Genomic DNA, 21617 nt, shown 5'->3' with positions numbered 1-21617 from the left:
GGAAAAATATACAGATGTTCCATGTGATCAGACTCGGTATCGGCCGATCTCACTCATGCATGATCGGTATCGGTGTCATAAAACCTGATCGGAACATCCCTAGTGAAAACCTATGAAAGAATTGACTCAACTGACTTGGTATTCAAGAGAGGCTTTTTTTTTTTTAAGAAAAAAAAAAGGGTTTGGAGGGTTTTTTTGCGCATCATTCACATCGATCTGGCAACGCAGTATACTGTAGTATTCTGCGACACGTGTTTGGCACGTACTGTAATATGATGTGACAGAACAAGATTGTATGACTTGACGTGCTTAATCCAACCCATAACTTGACTCAAGTTCCTTGAAATTTAGTGGCGACAACTTAAATTTGTTTGATTTCAACAAATCGCTCAAATCCACCAAAATCGCGTTACACCACCTGTGCCACAACTTAGATCTGCTTTTAGCTGGTCTAAAGATTACTCCTTCAGTCACCAAATTGTCAGGTGTGCCAGGGGCGTGTAAAAGAAAAACGCCCTTGGGCCCCGGAATCAAGATGCTCCAGTTTTAACGCCCACGCTCTCGTTGCGCCGCCTACGAAGAGTCTTAAGGGTTCATTAAAACTTACTAAGAACCAGGGCCCTTTTTGGGTCCTATAATGCTCACAACGACATGAATTACAAGTTATATATATATATATATACATATATATATACGTATACATATATATATATATATATATACGTATACATATATATATGTATGTATGTATATATATATGTATATGTGTATATATATATGTATGTATATATATATATATATATATATATATATATACATATGTATATGTATATATGTATGTATATATGTCTTTTTTTTAACAATATTTTGTCCTTTAGTAGTTGTTTAACTATGACAATGCGAAAAATCGGACTTATTATGACTGACTTATGTTGTAATGTGTGAATGTGTAGAAAAATAAAATCAGATGATTTTTCTGGTGCCAATTTTAAAAGCGCTAATATCAGACGATTACATCGGCCACCTGATTAATCACACTTTTTTTTTTTTTTTTTTTTTTAAATCATGTCTGGGGTCTCTGTCACATTTTAAAACTCACTAGTTCACCCCGTTTTTTTTCGGGAGTGGGGGGGTGGCGGCTGCAGGTTGAGTGATGAGTGGCTTGGAAGCTAGTGTGCTACTGCCACCCAGTGGTCACTTTAGGAACGGAACAAGCATTCTTTTTTACATATATATACAGTATGTGTATGTATATATATATATATATATATATACATTAATGAATATATAATTGGGTCTTTTCTCTGTTAACTGTGTTTTATGACACTAATAGGTAAGATTCTCAAAACAAATCATGCATTATCACAGTGTGAACTGTTCCACTATCACCCTGCATGAGCTGAATTGTATTTGTTTTCAAACCACGCAAACAAGAAAACAGAAGCATGAGATTCAAACCGAAGCTCTCACCTGTGAGGCATAGGTGCTAACCACCCATCCACTGTGCTGCACCTGACTAAATCATAAACCTTTCATGTTGTACATTCTACCAAAGTTAGATTTTGTGTATATATATTTTTTTGTTTTGTTTTTTTCTAGAAGAAGGACCCTCTGTACGCCCGCATCAACAAAGGGAAGAAATAGAAACACACGGGAACAACAAGGTGGACCGGACTAGCACTGAGAAAACTGGAGGAGGGGGAGCCCCCCACGCCTCCACACTTGTTTGTATGTGTGCGGCGCGCGTGTGTGTGTGATCGCCTGCCTCCTCTTTGCTCACTGACTCCAAGCAGGCCAGGTATCCTATCCACACGGATGGATTTTCCCTCCCTCGCTTCCTGCTCTCCTCCCTCCTTGCTCAGCTTCCTCCGCCATCTTTGCCGTCTGTGTAGTCTGCCGCGGAGACCCGTCGTCGGTTTGACTCGCTGCAGAAACAAACTCTCTGGGAGCTACTCACTCGCCAACCATACACGCACACGCCCACACTCGCGCATACAGCCGGCCCCACACGTCTCCTGGCAGACTTTTAAAGGACCAGAACAACGTGGAAGTGACAAGAGTTCATTCTCTATAGCTTTTTGTACAATACTAATGACAAGAAGATGAAACAATGAAGAAAAGAGCCACTCAAAGGGAAATATAACGTGATTTTTTTTTTTTTTAATTTGATTTCACTATCAAGCCGCAATGTGGGGTTCAGTTCTGTAAGGGGCACTGTAGAGTGGCTTTAAAGGTATCTGGATCATGGGGTTTGCCATTTTGTAAATAAACATGACCCACCGTCTCCGTGTCAGACCTCTGTGCCATCAAATAGGGAGGCTTCCAGTTATGCAAGTTTTTGAACCCAAGCAATAGCCACATGCGTTTCCCAGCATTTAGTCTGATCCACTCAGCCTTTTTTTTTTTTTTTTAACAGCTCCATCTCGCTCCTCCCCTTGACCCTTTTTGGGATACCTTACCGTTACGGGGCGGCATGGCTCAGCGGTAGAGTGGTCGTTTCCCAACCCGGAGGTTGCGGGATCGATCCCCGGCCATTGTGACCACGTCGAAGTATCCTTGAGCAAGATACTGAACCCCCAGTTGCTCCCGATGCTGCGTCATCAATAGGTAGATGAGGTACAGTGTATATACTTAGAGGTTCCACTGTGTGGCATTTCCTTCGAACAGATAAAAGAACTTGAATTTGAAGAAACCGCCACACAGTGAAACCTCTAAAGCAGGGGTGTCAAACTCAGACTTTTTCGGGGGCCATATCGTAATTATGGTGTCCTTCGGGGGGCCGTTATGACTGTGGACCCATATAGATCCACGATCGCCTTTTATGATCACATATACACAAGAAATTGATGGATAGCTAGTTTTGAAATGAGAAGCCGGTAAGTAATTGTTCAATTATTTTTCAATTTATTTTAAAAGGGATGATTGGTAACAAATAACACATTGCAGTATCTCATATCGCAGTGTTGTCAAAAGTGAAAACAATTTGCAAGAAATGTGAAGTTGATACACATGATTTGCCTTTGCGGGCCACAAAATGAGGTTGCGGGCCCCCGGCCGGGCCTTGAGTTTGACACCTGTGCTCTGAAGGGAGGATTCCCCATCCAGGGTATGACCCAAATTTGAGAAAAAATGTTGATTGGCTTTTTCTTTGTCTTTTTATGTTTTCTGGGGTAACGCACTTCCCAAAAACCACCAAGGGCTGCCAGACATGTAAAATATGATGCTGGAAAAGCGGCACAAGGGTCTCTGTCATGGCTTCCCTGTACAACATGGCAATTTAAACAATAGGTCGAATGTCAATATGAATAATAATAGAATATAACTGAATGAAGTCGTGGCCCAGCGCAAACTACTTATCTTGCTTCTGTTTTTTGTTTGTCTGTTTTTAATGATAACTTCAAGTTAACTTCTTTTAAGATTAGTCACGGTAAAAGCCGTTCTGGTGGCCTCAACATGCCTGAAAGCTCAGCTGTTTTTGCAAACGCATTCCTGGTAAAGACGTATGAACGTCAAAGTCAGCCATTTTGCTTTGAAGCCGACAATCCTCACAAAATAATGCCCTGTGGAAAGTTAAAAAAAAATAATTTGCCCCTAACACCACTTTCACCGATTAATGCAAAATTTGGTGGACATGTCTTATCGTAATACGACACAGATGAAGTCTCAAGGACCTGTACGTGAAACTGAACAGGAAGTCTGCCATTTTGTTTCGAAGCAGCCAATCCAAACTTGATAACACGCCACAAAAACTTGAGAAGAAAGTCAAATGAGCCCCAAAGCAGGTATACGAGACAGATGGACGACGCTAAATTTCCAAGCTTTATAGTTCAAGCCATTTAATGTGGCTTTGATGATTGGCCATGAAAAATGCCCATGCAAGGGCCCATTCATCACTGCCTGTTTGAGTTTTTTTATACTTACTTCCATTATTTCATGTGAGGGGAAACTCATTGGAACCCAATCATAGGTTAGCCAGCGTCCATCTTTAGAGGTTGCACTGTGTGTTCTAGCCCACTTGCCCATGTGACTTTCTTCATCCAGCGACTCCCTGTTTCATGGCCAGTCTTCCTCACGTCACTGGTTTGGGACCTTGATGATGATGATGATGATGATTAACGTGCTGTTCTAGAGATCCAGCAAAGACTTACACAAAAAAGGGAACAGGAACATTTCTAGATTATACCTCAGATAACAGTTTCTTAATGTAAATTGACATTATTTTTACCTTTATGAATATGACATTCTACAGTGGGGGTTTTCAATTGTTTTTCTTTTTTAAGTTTGGATTCACTCTTAATTTCCATATACCAACCATGTATTACTGTTCCAAATAAACACATCTCAATTATTTTTGCTGTTGGCTGTAATTCGTGCACTTGTAAACAAAGTTTCAAAAGATCACCAGGTTATGCTAGAGAAGATGAATGAAAACCCAGGATGAGCGCTATAGAAAGTGGAAAGGTTTTTGGGGTTTTTTTTTTTATAAGTTAGAAGAATCCCTACCTTGATGTTTTTTCTTTCCAGGAAACTCAAAATAATTTGAACCATAGAGGATTCCAATGACATCTAGAATAATCCAGCGTGGTCTTTTCCTCTCAATTGTGGTAATTTTCAATTTATTATTTTAGGTAACTCACAGTAGTGGTGAGTGAAGATTACAAGTACTCAATGTATTTATACCAAACAAAAATATAATTAACACTTCATTTTTGCTCCCATTTTACACGAGATAAACAAAAGGCCTATTTCTCTAATTGTTCACAAATATGTCTAAATCCATTTTAGTGAGCACATTTCCTTTGCCGTAATCCATCCACCTCACAGGTGTGGCCAGTACAGTAAAAGTGCAGATTTTAGAGTGGCTTTTTATTGCTGGCAGCCTAAGAGACACCAGTGCACTAATAGTGCTGTCGAACCAGCATCTTGATATCCCACACCTGTGAGATGGATGGATCATCTTGGCAAAGGAGAAGTTCTCACAAGCACAGATTGAACTTTATTTGTAAGAAATAGGCCTTTTAATATACAAAGAAAAAGAGTTCAGCACATGAAAAATGGGTGCAAAAAGCAAAGAGTTGACTTTGTATATTATTGTGGAGCGTACGTAAAATACCGGTAAATCACTGAAGTCGTCAAATGAAGTTGGCGAAATTCCTCGGACAGGTTCAAACAATAATCCCGAAAGTGACTTTGTTGTGGAAGGTATGAAATGTACTGCATGCATGTTATCATCTTATAAGTAACCCGTCTTCTGTGTTGCCAGCCTGGAATGTTGCCCAACCTCTTCTGCTGTTTGATGTTTTTATTTTTTTGGGGGGCAGCAGGGGAGGGGTAGGGGGTCTACTTCGTATTGCAGAAAAAAAATAATAATTTTAAAACTTTAAAAAAGAGTTATAAATATTACAAACATTTGTACTATCTTGCATTTATTTGTTTGAAAAAAAAAAAAAAAAAAAAGTCAGCACCAGTAGCGTGGTTTCGTGCCAGTGACTCACACCGGCCGAGTGACATTCCTCCAGGATGAAAAAAACAAAACATCCAAACTCTTTCGAGAATCTGTCCTTAAGCAGACCCGTTTGACGGGATAGGACTGTTTTGTGTGTGTTGCTACTTTGCTTCATTCCTCCACGGGAACCATCTTCGGTGCGTATGAGTTGTGTGACGAGACGTTTTCCGACAGTGGTTTTCACTTTCTTCTAATGGTCGATATGTTTGGGCAGCACCCGAGATGAGAGGCTGAACGTACTGACTGGTGGTGCGTACTTTGGAAGGAGGTCAAAATACGATGTCTCAGGTGCGTTATTTCACAATCCTTGCTCATGGCGACCTATCGTAGACAACAAGTGAATGTACAGGAGAGTTTGTCACATGGTTGCTTTGAGCCAAACTCCACTTAAGATTTCTAAAAGCTTTTAGTCAATAAGTTTTGATCATTTTTTGTAAAGGTGTGTAGGAGAGAGGTGATGTGCCACCTCGGTCTGGATGATGAAGAGGGTGTGTGGCTCAAAAATTCTGGGATAGGCTGCTATACACTAGAATTTATATGCTCTAAAATACAGATTTCCAAACAGTGGTGCGCGCACCCCAAGGGGTGCACAGTATAAAACCGACAACGGCAATACATGTCTCATGTGACGTATATTATTATTTTTTTTATGATTTGGTCAAATGGTTATTTTTACAGTGTGCCCAGGGGAGTGGAGGTGCGCCACCTATGTCTGGATGTTAAACCGGGTTTAGGGCTTAAAAATGGAAAGACTTCCAATGTACAACTTCAAATCAATTATAGCTATCCACACCTAGCTTGTGGTGCTAATTAGAATTATTTTGTCACATGACTTCCTTGGCATGGGTGAGTGGTGCGTCATCTGCGTCAAGATGCTGAAGGGCATGCATAGCAAGAATTTTAAGACTTACAGATCATAGCAGCTGTCATTTCTGTGCTGTAAAAGGGTATTCCTAAGTGCGGTCTTGACGTGACACAACATAAGCTACAGCTATATCTTTCCATGTCTACGTTTTTCTCTTTTTGTTCTTTCTCACAGAGGGGGCCTTTGCTGTCGAAAAATTGGGCAAGGCTGCCTGAAAGGGGAAATCAACCTAAACACATTTTTTTCAAGAATATGTTCCCAGCAGGCATTCTGATTGATATTGCGTTTGTGGAATGAGTTAAGCAGCAAAATCCACCCCTTCTTAGCCATCTCTGAGGGCGGCCATTTTGTCACTTCTGTCCACTGAAAATGACATCACAACTGGTCAGGGCTCAGGTGACGACCAATCACGGATGACTTGTTTACTCAAGCTGAACCGTGATTGGCCGTTACCTGAGCCCTGAGCAGTTGTGATGTCATTTTCAGTGGACAGAAGTGACAAAATGGCCGCCCCCTGAGATGGCTAAGAAGGGGTGGATTCACTCATATTCCATAAATACAATATTTATCAGAATGCCTTGTTTCAACTAGTGGGCTTGCATAGAACATAGTCTTGAAAAAAAACGTTTGGGTTGACTTAAGCTTTAAAGGCCTAAAGACCATTGCATATGCAAAAAAAACATGATAGTTTACAAGTCACCTGGAGATGGCGAATAAGAGGCGCACCCCTTTGTTATGAAAACAACGTTAAGACTAGAATGCATTCGTCCGTCGCAAGTGATGTTGATATTTTGCAGTTATCTTTTCACCAGCAGACGATGGACTTCAAGGCCCTGAGGGCTAAGTTCCAAGAGGAAGACCTCTTGCTGAGGCAACCCAGGATGAAACCCGTCCTTCCAGATAAACCCAAGGCAGTCCCTCCTACCACCAGCCCCACCCATTACCTCCCGGCAGGAGCCCGCCCTTCCCTGCTAACCTCCATTAACCAGACACTGGACAGAAGGACCATCATGGCCCCCAGGGTGGTCTTTAAGGATGAGAAGAAGGAGAGTAAGAAGCCTCTCATCAAGGCGACCTCGATGGATAAGATTGACAGCAATCATAAGATCGTCAAAGACAACTTGACCAAGGGAAGCAAGGAGCCGCTCGATGAGAATTCGCTGTATCACAAGCTGAGAAAAGACAGCATTAGAGGCAAGACGTCCCAGCTGGTGACCACCGAGGATCTGGTGTCAGTACCGGCTCCCTCTAAAGCTCTGAACTCTCAAAAGAAAGGTTTTCTGGGTTTAAAATGGCCTGCAAAAACTCATCTGGATGTGGTTCCGACGGATCCCATCTTGGACGAGCCCACCCTGGACGGTCCTGTACTCGCGCCGCTCATCCCGATACCTCCCGAGTTTGACGACGTTAAAACAGAGACGGATAATCTTCCGCCAAACTTTTTATCCGTATCTGATTGTGATGTCGCAATGCCCTTCTCTCCTGGCTTCACCCCTCCCCCCGCCTTCATTCCTGATATTCCAGCTCCTTATCTCCCATCACCAGAGAGTGAAACTCCACTGGACATGAAAACTTCTACCCTTCCCATTTCCATACTTCAAGGTAATCAAGGAAAAATTAGCCTAGTTCAAACCCCTCGACCCATCAACCACACCATCTCCATCCTTCCAACTGAAGTCTCCTCCCCATTGCCGTCATCTCATGAGCCTGCAAATGGCGCTCCGGGCGGTGGAGCGGCTATCGATATAGAAGCGATGCTGAAGCCTCGGACCCCGGTAGCGGATCCCCTGTCGTCTCTCCCAGCTGAGGCTTCCGTTTCAGCTCTCTCAGTCTTGGAGAGGGCGGAAGACATGAGCCAAGTGAGGAAGACCAATGCAGCCTCCCACAAGATACTCAATGCTCTGGAGAAGGCCAGCAAAAAGCTAAACCATGAGTAAACAAGACATATCGCTACGTTGATGTCACAATGTTAACAATATTAACACTGACGAGGGATATTTCTGGTCTCAGCTCCCAGGCAAACATCTCTAATACGCCGCCTCCCGAGGATTTGCACCTACCTCAAAGCCCCAACGTTTCGCTCACAGACCTCGCACCAATCGACCACGACTTTCGGGCCGGAAAGCACAACAGTATGGATCGCGGTAAGTCTTCAGCGACCTCCTTTCTTTCAGGCTTTCAGTTGGACAGATGGCTTCTGGTTTTACTCGTGTTATCGTTGGGGTACAGTCATTTCTCGGATATTCGCGGATCGCAATTTGCAATTTCACCCATTCTGGTTTTCTCTGGAACCCATGGCAAGCTATTTGCTGAACCATAAGATGCCGCCGAAGCCCTGTGTAAATAGAAAAGTGTCATGGAAGTATGTAGAAGTGATACACTTCGAATGAGAGAGAAGCTCTGTATGTCGGCGAGGAACTCTAATTTCTAATTTTCAATATCAAACAATCTTTAAGACCTATATTTTTAAGAGTACTGTTGTAAAATTACTTTGATAATATATTAAACAGTTGGGATAAAGTTTGGTGGTATATTAACATTTTATGGGCGTCAATTAGTATTTGCGGCAGGGATCAGTCCCTATCCCTTGCGACCAGTGAGGGATTACTGTACCAGGTTTATAGCATGTAACATCCACGCAAGGTCTCGACACGACAACCAGGGAAGCCTCTTTTCTCTACAAAAGTGGGATTCCTTAAATAGCCGAAAAGCAGGCTGGGCCAAGTTCTTTAGGAATGTGAGTATTGGGGAGGAGTTATTCATCATCGGATGACAAGGATATGAAATCATCTCCAATACACGATTCATCAATGAACAATCTATCGCTGTGAACTTGAGAAATAGTCGTCTATGTAAATTCTCAGTCATCCAATCAACCCTCAAAAGTTGAATTTAGGCAACTGGACAATTTATTTTTCTGTAAGTTTTTTATTTATTTTACATTGTCATTGTAGTTGCAAGAAAAGTACATTAAAAAAGCAGTGTGAAATTGAATAATTTGGGGGTATTTTTCTAAACAAAAGAAGTGCAGATAAGAATACCATTCAGGCATCGGATTGATAAGCAATATTGTTAAGAGTAGTACTGATATAATCTTATCGATACCCATGCCTCATCATAACGCAAGCTGGCCATTCCAGACAAAGGCTCCTCCATTTTCAGATTCTGTAAGTGCTAGCAGGTGGCTAATAGCTAACACAAGCGTATGGCTAACTGGCTAAACAAACAAACAAGATCCATCTGTGCTTGTTCAGATTACCAGTATCCCTTTAAGTGTTATGATCAAGGCTGTTTTTACTGACTGTTGCGTCATTTTCGTAAGAACTGACACTGCAGAAAGTTTACTGAGTCAGTCATAATCGTCCAAAAATTAACCTGTACTCAGGTTTCTTGTTTTGTCCATTGTTAGAGAAACGTAAACACAGAGCACAAAGCCTTTTACCCCAAAGTTGAATCTATAGAAACATTCACAGAGTTTGCGCTGCAGTCACGTCCCGATAACTTTCTCAACTGAGTTGGTTTCTTCACAAATCAAATTCTGTCACTCCCGTGAGCTTATCGTGGTCATCCACCACTGAAGTGAGACGCAGCCGTCAGATGTCAAACATACCGGAGAGATAACATCATGGAATTCCACCGAGTATTTGGGATTAATGAAGTAAAAACTGTGCACAGGGCAAGCCTCGCCGACGGTGAACGTACCGGAGCTGTTGGATGTTTTGCCTCCTCAGCCCAGGAATGTCCTCTTGGACCAAGGCACTCTGGAGGTTCCGCCAAAGAAGCCTGCCAAACCTGTCATTAAAACGCCCAACTTCGAACCTCCGCCTCCTCCGATACAACACAACCGTATGTGAATACTTTTGGACTTGAAACCAATTCCATGTACATGATGTCCCAAAAGGAATTGTACTTACATTATGACAAATGTATGTTGTACTTAAGCAATCCCAGTGCCTTCCAAATTACCAGAGATGCCTTCCACCAATGAGCCACAGTTTGGGGCTATGACTTCAGATGCACCTTCTCCAGACTTGGTGGTATCCCAATGGGGCAACGCGGGGTACACCGGTCCAGATATTCCAGACGGAAAAAGCCTTCCACCGTTACACAGCAACGGTATAATGCTGACTGGCCCCAAAGGAATGCCTACATTAGGCAGTAAATTACCGGACCAGTCACCATCGTATCAGGCAGACATACCCTCCCCTACCTCGCTGGACGGTCAAGCGATGGCAGGGTAAGATGCACGACTGAAATGTTTTTGAAGTATCGGGATTTTTTTTTTTTTTCAAGTTATTGTGTTTTCTATTTGCCATGCAGAAAACAAGTTCACAGCAACGTCAATATGGGAAACTACTATAATGACTTTCACTCGTCGAAAAGGAAGTCAAAGACTGACACGGGAAGGAAAAAGAAAGTACCTCCAAAGAGTAAGCACTCCATCAATTCAAACTGGAGACTGATAGTGAAGGTTGCGTGAGATGGTTTGCTGGGAATCGGAAGCTTCAGAATGGTTTCTTGAGTGTGAGAAAGATTGGTGTTGGTCATGCTCTGGGGCTGCTTTGCTAAACCCGGCGCAGAGAGTCTTGAATGTACAGGATGCAATTAATACGACGATCAAGGCGGTTTGGGACAAAAGGTGCTGTCCAGAAAGATCAGCGTCAGTTCGGTTCTGGGGCTGCTTTACTTGACACGCGGCGTCTTCAATCTCTGCAAGCCTGCTTCAATGAAATGACAAGACTATCAAGGCACTCTGGAGCAAAATGTGCCGTCCAGCGTGGAAAGTATTTGTGTCAATTATCTTCTGGGGCTATCTTTTGCTGCATATAACATGGGCTCTCTTGAATCAGTGCAGGCAGGTTAAAATCATGGTATTCTGGAATCAAATGTGCGGTCCAGTGTCAGAACGGTTGGTCTCAGCAGTAGTTTATGGGGCCTACAATAGGATAAGGACCCACAATTCAAAAGCAATGTCTGAATCTTCTGATCTCAGTGGCTATTGTGGGTTGTCTGTCTTTAATGGGGAGTCGGTGCATAAAAAAAAAAAAAAAAGCAGAACCACCTCAAACACAACAAAATTTTGTGGGACAGATTTTTTTTCCCCAAATTGTGCGACCTCGAGGGTGTCCGGTGTTATTATTGGCTGATTTCTTTGATTGCAAAAAAAAAAACAGTCTTCTATAGAGGCATCTATTCTGTTGTATCTTATCATTGTGTCTCACAAATAGACATGAAGGCTGTTTGTGTTGTATGATTGCATCACTTCCATGATATATAATGAAGTCACTGCAATGGCTTTTCTACCACAGATCCATACGCCGAAGCCACCCAGGAATCTGTAAGTGGATTTGTTTACAAGACTGTTGATTATCTGCCAGAGTGTCACAATGAGATGTAGATTGAATCAAATCTGTTTTTTTTTTTTGCAGAATGAAGGCAATAACAAGGCATACTGGTTTGGAAAGTAAGGCCCTCGTGTTATTCTTATCATAATCATCGTTATTTATATTTACGGTATATTTTAGCATTTATGTTGTATTTTTTATTATTGTTTGTCATTTATGTAATTTAAAAATATACACATTGCATTTACATCTAATTTATTTTATAATTGAATTGAATCTATTTTATATTACTGCGATTATTTTCAGTTCATTTTGTTTTTTAAATTTATTTTTTATATCTTTTTAATTCTGTTTTTAATTGCATTTTATTATTTGTATCTTATTTGAGTTTTTACCATGATCATTTATATTTTATGTGCTTACTTTTCATTATTTTGCTTTGAATGACTAATTTTATTTGGGTTTTATTTATTTTCATGTATTTTAGAATATTATTCATAATTTTATTATTATGTATATTCTATTGTATTTGATAATTACTGCAAATTTATCCAATTTTAAATTTTGATAAGATTTCATTCCTTTAAATTATTTTAAATTGTATTTTTTCTGTAATTTATTTCATTTTTATAACGGAATAAAATTGTAAATGTTGATTTAATTCTTTTTATAACCCAATGACCTTAATTGCATTTCCCGCGGTGGACAGAAGCGAGAAGAAGTCGGCGTTGGTGGCGGAGGGGCCCGACAACAAGGAGCTGAAGAAGCGAGAGAAGCAGCGGCTGGAAAAGGAGAAGAAGGAACTGAAGGAACAGCAAGAGCGGGAGAAGAAAGTGCAGAAGGAGCGGGAGAAGCGCGAGAACGAGATCAGGAAGAAATTCAAGGTGAGCTAAGAGCAGCGGAAGACGCTGACGTGAAATGGGGCAGATGGAAGGTGGCGGCCTATAAACCTGTCGGGATTCATACATCCCACTGGACCGGCAGTGGTATATATATATACATATATATGTATATATATATATATATATATATATATATATATATATATATATATATATATATACATACATATATACATATATATATATATATATATATATATATATATATATATATATATATATATATACATACATATATACATATATATATATATATACATACATACATACATACATATATATATATATATATACATACATACATACATACATACATATATATATATACATATTTATGTATATACATATATATATGTATGTGTATATATATATATATGTATATATGTATATATTTGCATGTGTATATATATGTGTATATATGTATGTATGTTTATCTGCCTTAGATCACAGGTTACGAGGAGGCCATGTACCGGGCGAAGGTTACTGTGACAACCAAAGGACGCAAGGACGACCTGCCCGTCCAGTGCGGCGACATGATCAGCATCATTCGTACCACCAACTGCCCAAAAGGAAAATGGTTGGCCAGGGACTTTGCAAACAACTGTAAGTCACACAGCATTCAAATGTGAATGTTTTGTGAGGCAAAAATGGAATCTTGATAGTGCTATTTGTTTTCTTTAGACGGTTACGTAGCGGTGGACCACGTGGAGCTGGACATCAAGGACATGCTGGAGCTTGGGAAGAAAACGTCCAGCATTCGCGTGAGCAGCCCAGTGGAAGCGGACATCATCATGCCGGGAAGTAGGTACGTGAGAGGGAAAAAAACAGCCATACGCCCATGCTTATCTCATTCAGTGTAATGAGAGGCAAATCATGCAGTGGATCTAAAACGTCCACACACCTCTGTTCAAATGCCACATTTTTGCGATATTGAAAAAAAAAAAAAAGACAAAGATAAATGATTTCAAAACTTTTTCCACCATTAATGTCATCACTAACATTTCCTGAACACATTTGGGAAAATGTGTTATTGTTATCGTGCAAAGAGTAAAAGATACAAGCCTTCTATTGGATTACGATTTTAGAAAGCATTTAAGACAATTTAGTTGTGAATGAACCTTACTCACACTATTCACAAAAAAAAGAAGTGATATTCAGCTTTGGGTGAAATTGCAAGATGAACCTTCAGTGCATTATAACATTTACAGATAAACTTAATTAGCCGAATCTTTTGAATGCAAGTAGCTTGGTAAAAACAAAAATTTAAAAAGTTTTTTTTTAAGGCAATTTCCTAGACAGTCCACTTCTACCTCTTTCTGTGAATCCTCCAGTGTTTCTGTTGGATTTTCATGATTCTACCTTTCCCCCCCCGCAGGACTTCAAACCACTACCCGCTATCAGCCGGGAGCTGTAAGTGTTTTCTTCTTCTTACTCTTGTTGTCTTGCTGTTCGTCTTGATATATATGTATGTGTGTATGTGTGTATGTGTGAATGTGTGTATATGTGTGTGTGTGTGTGTGTGTGTGTGTGTGTGTATATAGGTGTATGTTTGTGTGTATGTGTATTTATGTGTATATATATGCGTGTGTCTATTTATATATATACATGTATATGTATATATGTATATATATATATATATATATATGTATGTATATATATATTATATATATGTATGTATATATATATTATATATATGTATGTATATATATATTATATATATGTATGTATGTATATATTATATATATATGTATGTATGTATAATATATTATATATATATATGTATGTATGTGGCGGCACGGTGGTCGACTGGTTAGCACGTCCGCCTCACAGTTCAGAGGTCGTGGGTTCGATCCCGGCTCCGGCCTCCCTGTGTGGAGTTTGCATGTTCTCCCCGTGCCTGCGTGGGTTTTCTCCGGGCACTCCGGTTTCCTCCCACATTCCAAAAACATGCATGTTAAGTTGATTGGATACTCTAAATTGCCCCTAGGTGTGATTGTGAGTGCGGATGTTTGTCTCTGTGTGCCCTGCGATTGGCTGGCAACCAGTTCAGGGTGTCCCCCGCCTACTGCCCAAAGACAGCTGGGATAGGCTCCAGCACGCCCCGCGACCCTTGTGAGGAGAAGCGGTACAGATAATGGATGGATGGATGGATGTATGTATGTATATATATATATTATATATATGTATGTATATATATATATTATATATATATATGTATATATATATATATATATATATATATTATATATATATGTGTATATATATATATATATATATATATATATATATATATATATATATTTGTTTGTTTGTTTGTTTTGGAGTCACTGGACACAAGTTTCACAAGTTTGATGTTTTCTAGTCTCGGACGACAGTGAGGAATGGACCGCCGATGACGACGAGGCGCTCTCTTCCCCGACGGACACGGCGTACCCGCAGGCGAAACTGTGAGTTTACGCAAAATTTCTCTTTGTTTTTGTTGCTGTTACTAATTTCCCCCTTCCATGCGTCATTACACCTCCACCTGTAGGAGCCACATCCATGCAATCTCCATGCCAGACATGGGTAACAATCACTCTTATTTCTTGTATTTCTTAGTGCAGTGGTGCCCTTTGATACGAGTTTAAGTCGTTCCGTGACATTTGTATCTCAGATCATCTTTCCTTATTGAAAACTGCTCTCCAATAAGCTGCAATGGTATTAGACATTCTTCGCATAGGATAAAGAATTTATGCCTGCGAGTAATGTTATATCATCTGTCTACATGCGTTGGGTTGCCTTTGTATTTCCCCCGTCTGTGATGTATCCCATTTTGTGTCAGTAATGAGATAGCAGACTTTAAGTCAACATTATGTAGTTATTTTGAATGCATCGTGTTTAATTCTCATGGTTTTATGTTTTATTAGATATTAAACTTCAAGGGGGGAGGAAATAAACAGCTTGAAGCCTCTTTTTACCCGATCGACGGCTTGTATCTCGAAAAACTCCAAAGTCAAGTCAAGTCACTTGTATCCCAAGGCACCACTGTATTGTCCTATTTCATCTATGTATTAACAACTCCCTGCATGCATTGCATTTCCTGGCAGTCCACCACACTGAGCTTACTAACAGTATGTCTTTGGCTGCCTCAAAGGAAAAGCAGACCTCAACGTAACCCACCAGACCAGTCACGGTAACCTCCACGCAGGCGGCCCCAATGTCCAGTGAGTTCACTGCCTACTATTTATCAAGTGTGTGATCTGCAAAACAATTGATATGTTTTGTGTGTCTTTTACTCAGAGCCAACAATGAAGCACTTCAAAAGTTGGCTACATTTTTCCAGTCACCCAAAGCAGTACAGCCAGCGGCCAGGTAGGCCTGATGCATAATAATGTACTCACCACTTATGTGTTGCGGGTCCCGGCTAGATTCCCGCTGGCAGATATGTAGATGATCTTTTGAGTGGAGTACACTGGAAATATGAGAAATAAAAGTAAATTCGGCAACGCAGGATACCTGTTGCTCTTTCTCCATTAACTTGGATGATCTTTATTTACATCTTCATTTTAACAATCATGATATAATTCAGTTTTATAAGCTTCACATCAAAGTGCTGGTTATTAGTTGGATAACCATCACACAATATTGTCCACTCGCATATCAATGTTTCCCTGTACAAATCTATAAAAAGTAAACGGACAAAATGTGTAATAGTAACCAAAAATACACTTTTTACCTCACGTGACTTGTCGATCAACAATCATGCATTCAGTTTATCCTCAAGTACTAACTGTACATTTCTATTATAAAGTACAGTGCAACCTCGCTATACAAATGCTCCTTTTTATGTACAATTGGAGTTATGTACAAAAATTGCCTTTATTTATGTAATATTTTCTGTATTTACTAACGGTCCTGGCATGGACGAGCGGAGGGATCTATGTTGTACTTCTTCTTCACACTGCTTATCCATCGCATTGCTGTGATCTGAAAACTAGCGACATCCTATTGCTGCTGAAGGCGGAAGCTGTTGCATATGTAGGCGGAAGTTAGACTTGCGCATTCATGAACATCCCATCACAAACACCCCTTGCATTTGTGTCCTCTGAAAATCATTTCATTTTCATCCCAAAAAAATAAATCGATTAAGAGTGTATATGATATTTAGTAAAAATGCAGCGACGTTTTTAATTAAGAGAACAGTTCATCTTTGTGTAATCACGTCAAACAACCATCCTGCATGTTGTCACGAGGCAAAGTTCTACCTATGTACAATACATGCACCTAATCTCAGGTGCCAGAAGCGACCGCATTGAACAAATGGCGGTCCCGTGTGGATTGCTAAAGGGTGTGTTATTGGAAGAGATTGTCATAAATAAGTGTTTTGTAACCAGGTTACATGTGTTGTTGTTGTGATTTTTAATAGACAGACAAATGCGACAGCACTCGCTCGTGGTGAGCGTGAGCGAGACAATCCAAAAAGTAGCCAAATGATCAAAAGAAATTTGTAGAAAATTCATCTTTTAAATGACATCCTACTTAATGATTTTTTATTTTTTAACAGAAAATGACAAATTTCCCTTAATTGGTATGCTTAAAACAGCTAATTAATTAGGAAAGATACAGATAATAATAATAATAAGAAGAAACACTTGAATAACATTTTCTCCATGTTATGGAAGAAGACTTTCAGTTAGGAGCTGTAGTCCTCTTGCCCCTGTTTCCCCTCCTCGGTTTTATTTCTTTATAATGTGTGTTTTAAATATTTTCTTTAAAAAAAGGTGAATATAACTTAATTTTGGGGCTGGATTAATTGCAATTCCATTCATTTCAATGGGAAATATAACCTCGATTTATGAACATTTCAAGTTACAAGATGGCTCACGGAACCAATTAAGTTCGTAACTAGAGGTTGGCTGTATTCACGACATATAGCAGAATAAGTCTATGTTGCAGTGAAGATATATTACATTTACACTTAATGAAAACACATCGGAATAATTATAATGCCTGCTTCCTAACCTTTCGCCATATTTGAATGATGAACTAGAACATTCTTTTCGGCTGCGATTGATGTTCGCCATTTTATACCAGGCTGTAGCCATAATCGTTGCTAACTTGGCTAACATTAGCTCATGACGTTTCAGCAATGAACCCAAAAACACACAAATTAATTTCACTTTTTACACCAAAGGAAATAACTCGCAAATGCCCAGCAGTCAAAAGAAACAAACAAAAAGAAATAAGTTACTGCGTCGTATTTTCTCAACTACATCACATAGTCACATATGGGAGCATTCAAATACAAATAAGGTACTTTTATCTTACATGTAAGTAACACATCACTGGGTATTCCTATTTGCTTAATGTTTATAAACATTTGTAGTCATGCACAAAAATATAACTAACCTGGAAATATTAGAAATATGGCATATAAATCAAGGACGGCGGGACACCTGTTGCTCTTCTTTAATTTAGAATCTAAACCTCACGTCCGCTGTGCGGTCGCGAAGTCCCTGCGACTCTGCAGGTCAGTGCTGCCACCCTGTGTCCATTTTGCTAAACAACATACTGATATAATCTATATATCTATTAGACAGAATAAAATAAACCATTTACAGAAAACCAAAAGGATGCAGGGAAACAAAATAAAATGATATCTCAACAAAACACTAAATATAATATATAACAATATATTGTGCCACAGTGTACCACAATAAACGACTTCTTTTTTTGTCTTTATTTTTACAGCAGCAGCAATGAACCAGAAACAAGTAAGTCACTCCTAAAAAAAATGGTCTTTGTCCAGTGTGTTCAAATCATGGAAGGCGTCATAGGTATCAGTCAAAATCTATAGGCTTCACAATGGAGTCCAATGTAGCGCTGGAGGTGAGATTTTTAAATCGATAAACTTGAGAACAATAATCTTGAGTCTTACAACCTGGCCTTTAAGATGAATAAACCCCAAACATCAGCACCTCATTCAAACTTAATAGTATTTCAGTACAGTGTGGTATAAATGGAGTGGCTCTAAAGGGTCAAAAAGTTCCAATGCTGGTAGGAGGTGAGAATAATGACTACTGGCAACCCACTGAAATGAGGGACAAAAACATCTAGGACGAAATCAAAACAAAAAAATCGACAGAATTCTTGCCGGGAGAGCGTAAATGTTGAGATATGAAGAAATTCAGTGTGACCTTTTACCTCTCGTCTGGTCTCAGACGCAGTTCAGGTTGAGGTTGCGTTGCGGTGGATGAATAAGAGGCTGACTGTTTGTAGAGTTGCCATTTGATGTGCTGCGGCAAAAAACATGACAAAGGCCATCTTGTTTTTGGAGTCGAGTGCTCACAAAGGAAGCTCCCCAGAGAGGGAGGGAGAGCTTCTTTGCACCGATTCCACAAAAACACCCAAAACAGTGGCTTTTGCTTCATACAAATGTCTTGGGGGAATTCAGGTTTCTTTACCTGATGCAGAACCGTAGATCTCGGAAAGTCACCTTCTTGAAAATTTTGGACTTGTGGACCCGCTTTTTGTTTTTAAGAAGGGGTATCAAGCCCGCGTTGAGGTTTCTAGACTAAATTGGAGTTTCAAATTAAGGTTTCAAGATTGGGTTAGGGTTTTCATCCTGAATTAGAGTTTCTATATAGATTTCAAATTAATGTTTCAAACCTGAATTACTGTTTCAAATTAGGGTTTTAAATCAAGCTGTTAAGTGAGGGTTAGGGTTTTAAGTTAAGGTTTATAAGTAGGGTATTGAGATTGGATTAAGGTTTTGAAGTTACATTTTGAAATATGGGTTTTAACCTAGATTTTTTATTTCAAATTAGGGTTACAAATTGAGGATTCATATGAGGATTAAGGTTTTCAGTTAAGGTTTCTATGTAGCGTTATGACACTGGGTTAAGGCTTTGAAGTTACATTTTGAAATAAGGAAATTAAACCTGGATTTTTCATTTCAAATCAGGGTCACGGATGAGGGTTAAGGTTCCAAATAATTTAGGGTTTCAAATCAAGGTTTCATGTGGGGGTTAAAGTTTTCAATTAAGGTTTCTATGTAGGGTTTCAAGGCTGGGTTAATGTTTTGAAGATACATTTTCAAATAAGGAATTCAAACTTGGATTTTACATTTCAAATCAGTGTTACAAATGAGGGTTAAAGTCCCAATAAGGTTTTCAAACCATCGTTAGGGTTTTACAGGGTAGGGTTTTAAATTAGGGTTTAAAGTCCAAGACAGATCTTGACATTAGTTTCAAATTAGGGATTTAAAACTGGATTAACTGCTTAAATTACTGTTTTGAGTTAAGGTTTGAAATTTGGGTTAGGATCTGAAGCCCGACAATTTAAAACTGTATGTACTTGCCAAGTTGAGATTTGATGATTTGCCAGAAGATCAATCAGCTACCAGAAATGATTCCAAAAGAAAACATTTGGAAAGGGAAATAATAAAGACATTATCAATGGAATGCGCCAATCAACGCACCTTTACTTGTTCCTCAGGGCCGCCTGTGTTTGGCAGCCAGCGTGCTGTTCACCAGTAAGTCGCACGCACACACACGCACACACACGTGAGTCACTTCAGTTGCCGCATGAGTAACAAAAGAACATTTTCGGGAGTGACCAAAGCCTTATTAGTTACTTATTATTCGCTCGGGGTTGAATTTTAAAATTCGGTCGCCATGTATTCTTCCTCTTGTAACGTGTCTTCATTAAAGAGAAAATGTCAGCTATGATTTTCATAATATGAGACAGAAATATTAGACAAATGAGGAAAGCAGTCATCATGATGACTTTTGTAATGAGAGATAAAAATTTGAAGATGACATAATTTGATATTCACCACATATTTGACACCGGCGTACCGAAACCATATTGTAAGTGATACGCATTATCGCTTGATGAAAACACAAATCCTATATTGCACAAATCATTTAAAAAAAAAAAAAAAAAAAAACAGAGCAACCTATTGCATTACATTTATTTATTGCAATGCCAGAAACTGACACCCTGCCTAATTAACAATAGAACACGTGTTCCTTTTTGGAAGTAACCTGTCCAGCAATTTAAAAAAAATGAATCTGCTTTGTTCTTGTCACAGTCCTCCGGCGATGGATTTCGAACATCCGGATTTGCTCATTTTACCTCCGCCAGAGCTCTACGCCGACAAAAACGAGTAGAAGAAGACAGGTGAGGATGCGTCCAAGCCATTGCCGCTGAGGATTGACTTTTGTACCGGTACGTGCCATTTGAGGTGGACTTCCTGTTTTTGATTTGTTTTGCAGCAGGAGGGGGCCTTTCTTCACACTGTGACACTTTCCCCTTTTCGGACCTTTCGATTGTGTTTCTTTCTTTTTTTTTTTTTTTTTTTTTTTGTCATCATGTGGACTCACAAGAGAGTGGATCTTCTGGACTTGTTTGCGTTGCGAACTGAGACGAGAGACAATTTGAGCACAGAACTGCTGATTCCCAGCGGACAAGCGGGAGCGACACGACCACGATCGGATCAACTTGCAGGTCCCTCTATTACAGACAGAACATTTGACTGTTTTACAATACTTTGTCCTTTTGTATTTGTTTAACTTTACAACAGAGAGAAAAATTGGCAAATATCCGCCAATTTCTTTTTTTGTGGGGGCATGCTTGAATATTATTATCTTATCTTAATAAGACTTATGTTGTAATGTGTTAATGTGTAAAAAAAGAAAAAAAAATCAGCAAACAATGTTAAAAGAGCGATGACATCCGATTAAATCGGCCGGTTTAATCGGTCAAGGCCTATTACACACTATTGCAAAGCACAAGCTGAAAATGTCTCCGAAAATTTACCCAGAGCAATTAGCTTGTGGTGTGGAGTGTGTAAAAAGCGATTTTTAATTCACCGATCTGCTCGTAAAACAGTCGGGGCGGAAAATTGTCAATGTTAATCTTCTTCAATCGAACAATGTTGAAAAATAGAAAAAACTTTATTCCTCAGTATTGCGATTGCAATTTAAAAAGCAATTTTTAAGATCCTCTTCCCATGT

At 39.6% G+C, this 21617-nt stretch overlaps 2 protein-coding genes and 1 long non-coding RNA gene across 8 annotated transcripts in view; 2 read left to right on the top strand and 1 right to left on the bottom strand.

Annotated features, from left to right (window-relative positions):
- Positions 1–4350, top strand: part of dab1a (DAB adaptor protein 1a) — a 190563-nt gene extending 186213 nt beyond the window's left edge. For all 3 annotated transcript variants that reach the window (XM_086047316.1, XM_086047315.1, XM_086047317.1), the window contains one exon: positions 1600–4350. The gene's annotated coding sequence lies outside the window, so the exon portion shown is untranslated. The remainder of the gene's footprint in view (positions 1–1599) is intronic.
- LOC147138946 (uncharacterized) lies at positions 919–18106 on the bottom strand. The gene is made up of 3 exons (XR_015088980.1): positions 18007–18106; positions 15999–16069; positions 919–4143 (listed from the first exon to the last, which is right to left on the bottom strand). It is a non-coding gene; the product is annotated as an uncharacterized LOC147138946 (long non-coding RNA).
- On the top strand, positions 5548–20977 carry LOC147138945 (uncharacterized). Of its 4 annotated transcripts, none has more exons than XM_086047313.1 (21): positions 5548–5643; positions 5721–5794; positions 7187–8304; positions 8382–8515; positions 10047–10217; positions 10314–10608; positions 10692–10801; positions 11681–11709; positions 11801–11835; positions 12426–12600; positions 13062–13221; positions 13300–13423; positions 13994–14028; positions 14981–15065; positions 15149–15183; positions 15752–15821; positions 15898–15969; positions 18349–18371; positions 20095–20131; positions 20693–20781; positions 20877–20977. In XM_086047313.1, the coding sequence occupies exons 2-20, from the start codon at positions 5786–5788 to the stop codon at positions 20769–20771; spliced, it is 2796 nt and encodes a 931-aa protein (XP_085903439.1). In that variant the 5' UTR covers positions 5548–5643; positions 5721–5785; the 3' UTR covers positions 20772–20781; positions 20877–20977. The 4 variants fall into 4 exon arrangements, with proteins under 4 accessions (XP_085903439.1, XP_085903436.1, XP_085903440.1 ...); XM_086047310.1 differs by having other exon boundaries at positions 5549–5643; positions 7184–8304; XM_086047314.1 differs by lacking the exon at positions 5548–5643 and having other exon boundaries at positions 5644–5794; positions 7184–7973; positions 8049–8304.
- The last annotated feature ends 640 nt before the right edge of the window (positions 20978–21617 follow it).

The sequence above is a fragment of the Filicampus tigris genome, chromosome 12 (assembly GCF_054856515.1).
Source record: "Filicampus tigris isolate MCC_2025a chromosome 12, RoL_Ftig_1.0, whole genome shotgun sequence".
Classification (NCBI taxonomy): domain Eukaryota; kingdom Metazoa; phylum Chordata; class Actinopteri; order Syngnathiformes; family Syngnathidae; genus Filicampus; species Filicampus tigris.
This window is presented reverse-complemented; position numbering and strand designations above follow the sequence as displayed.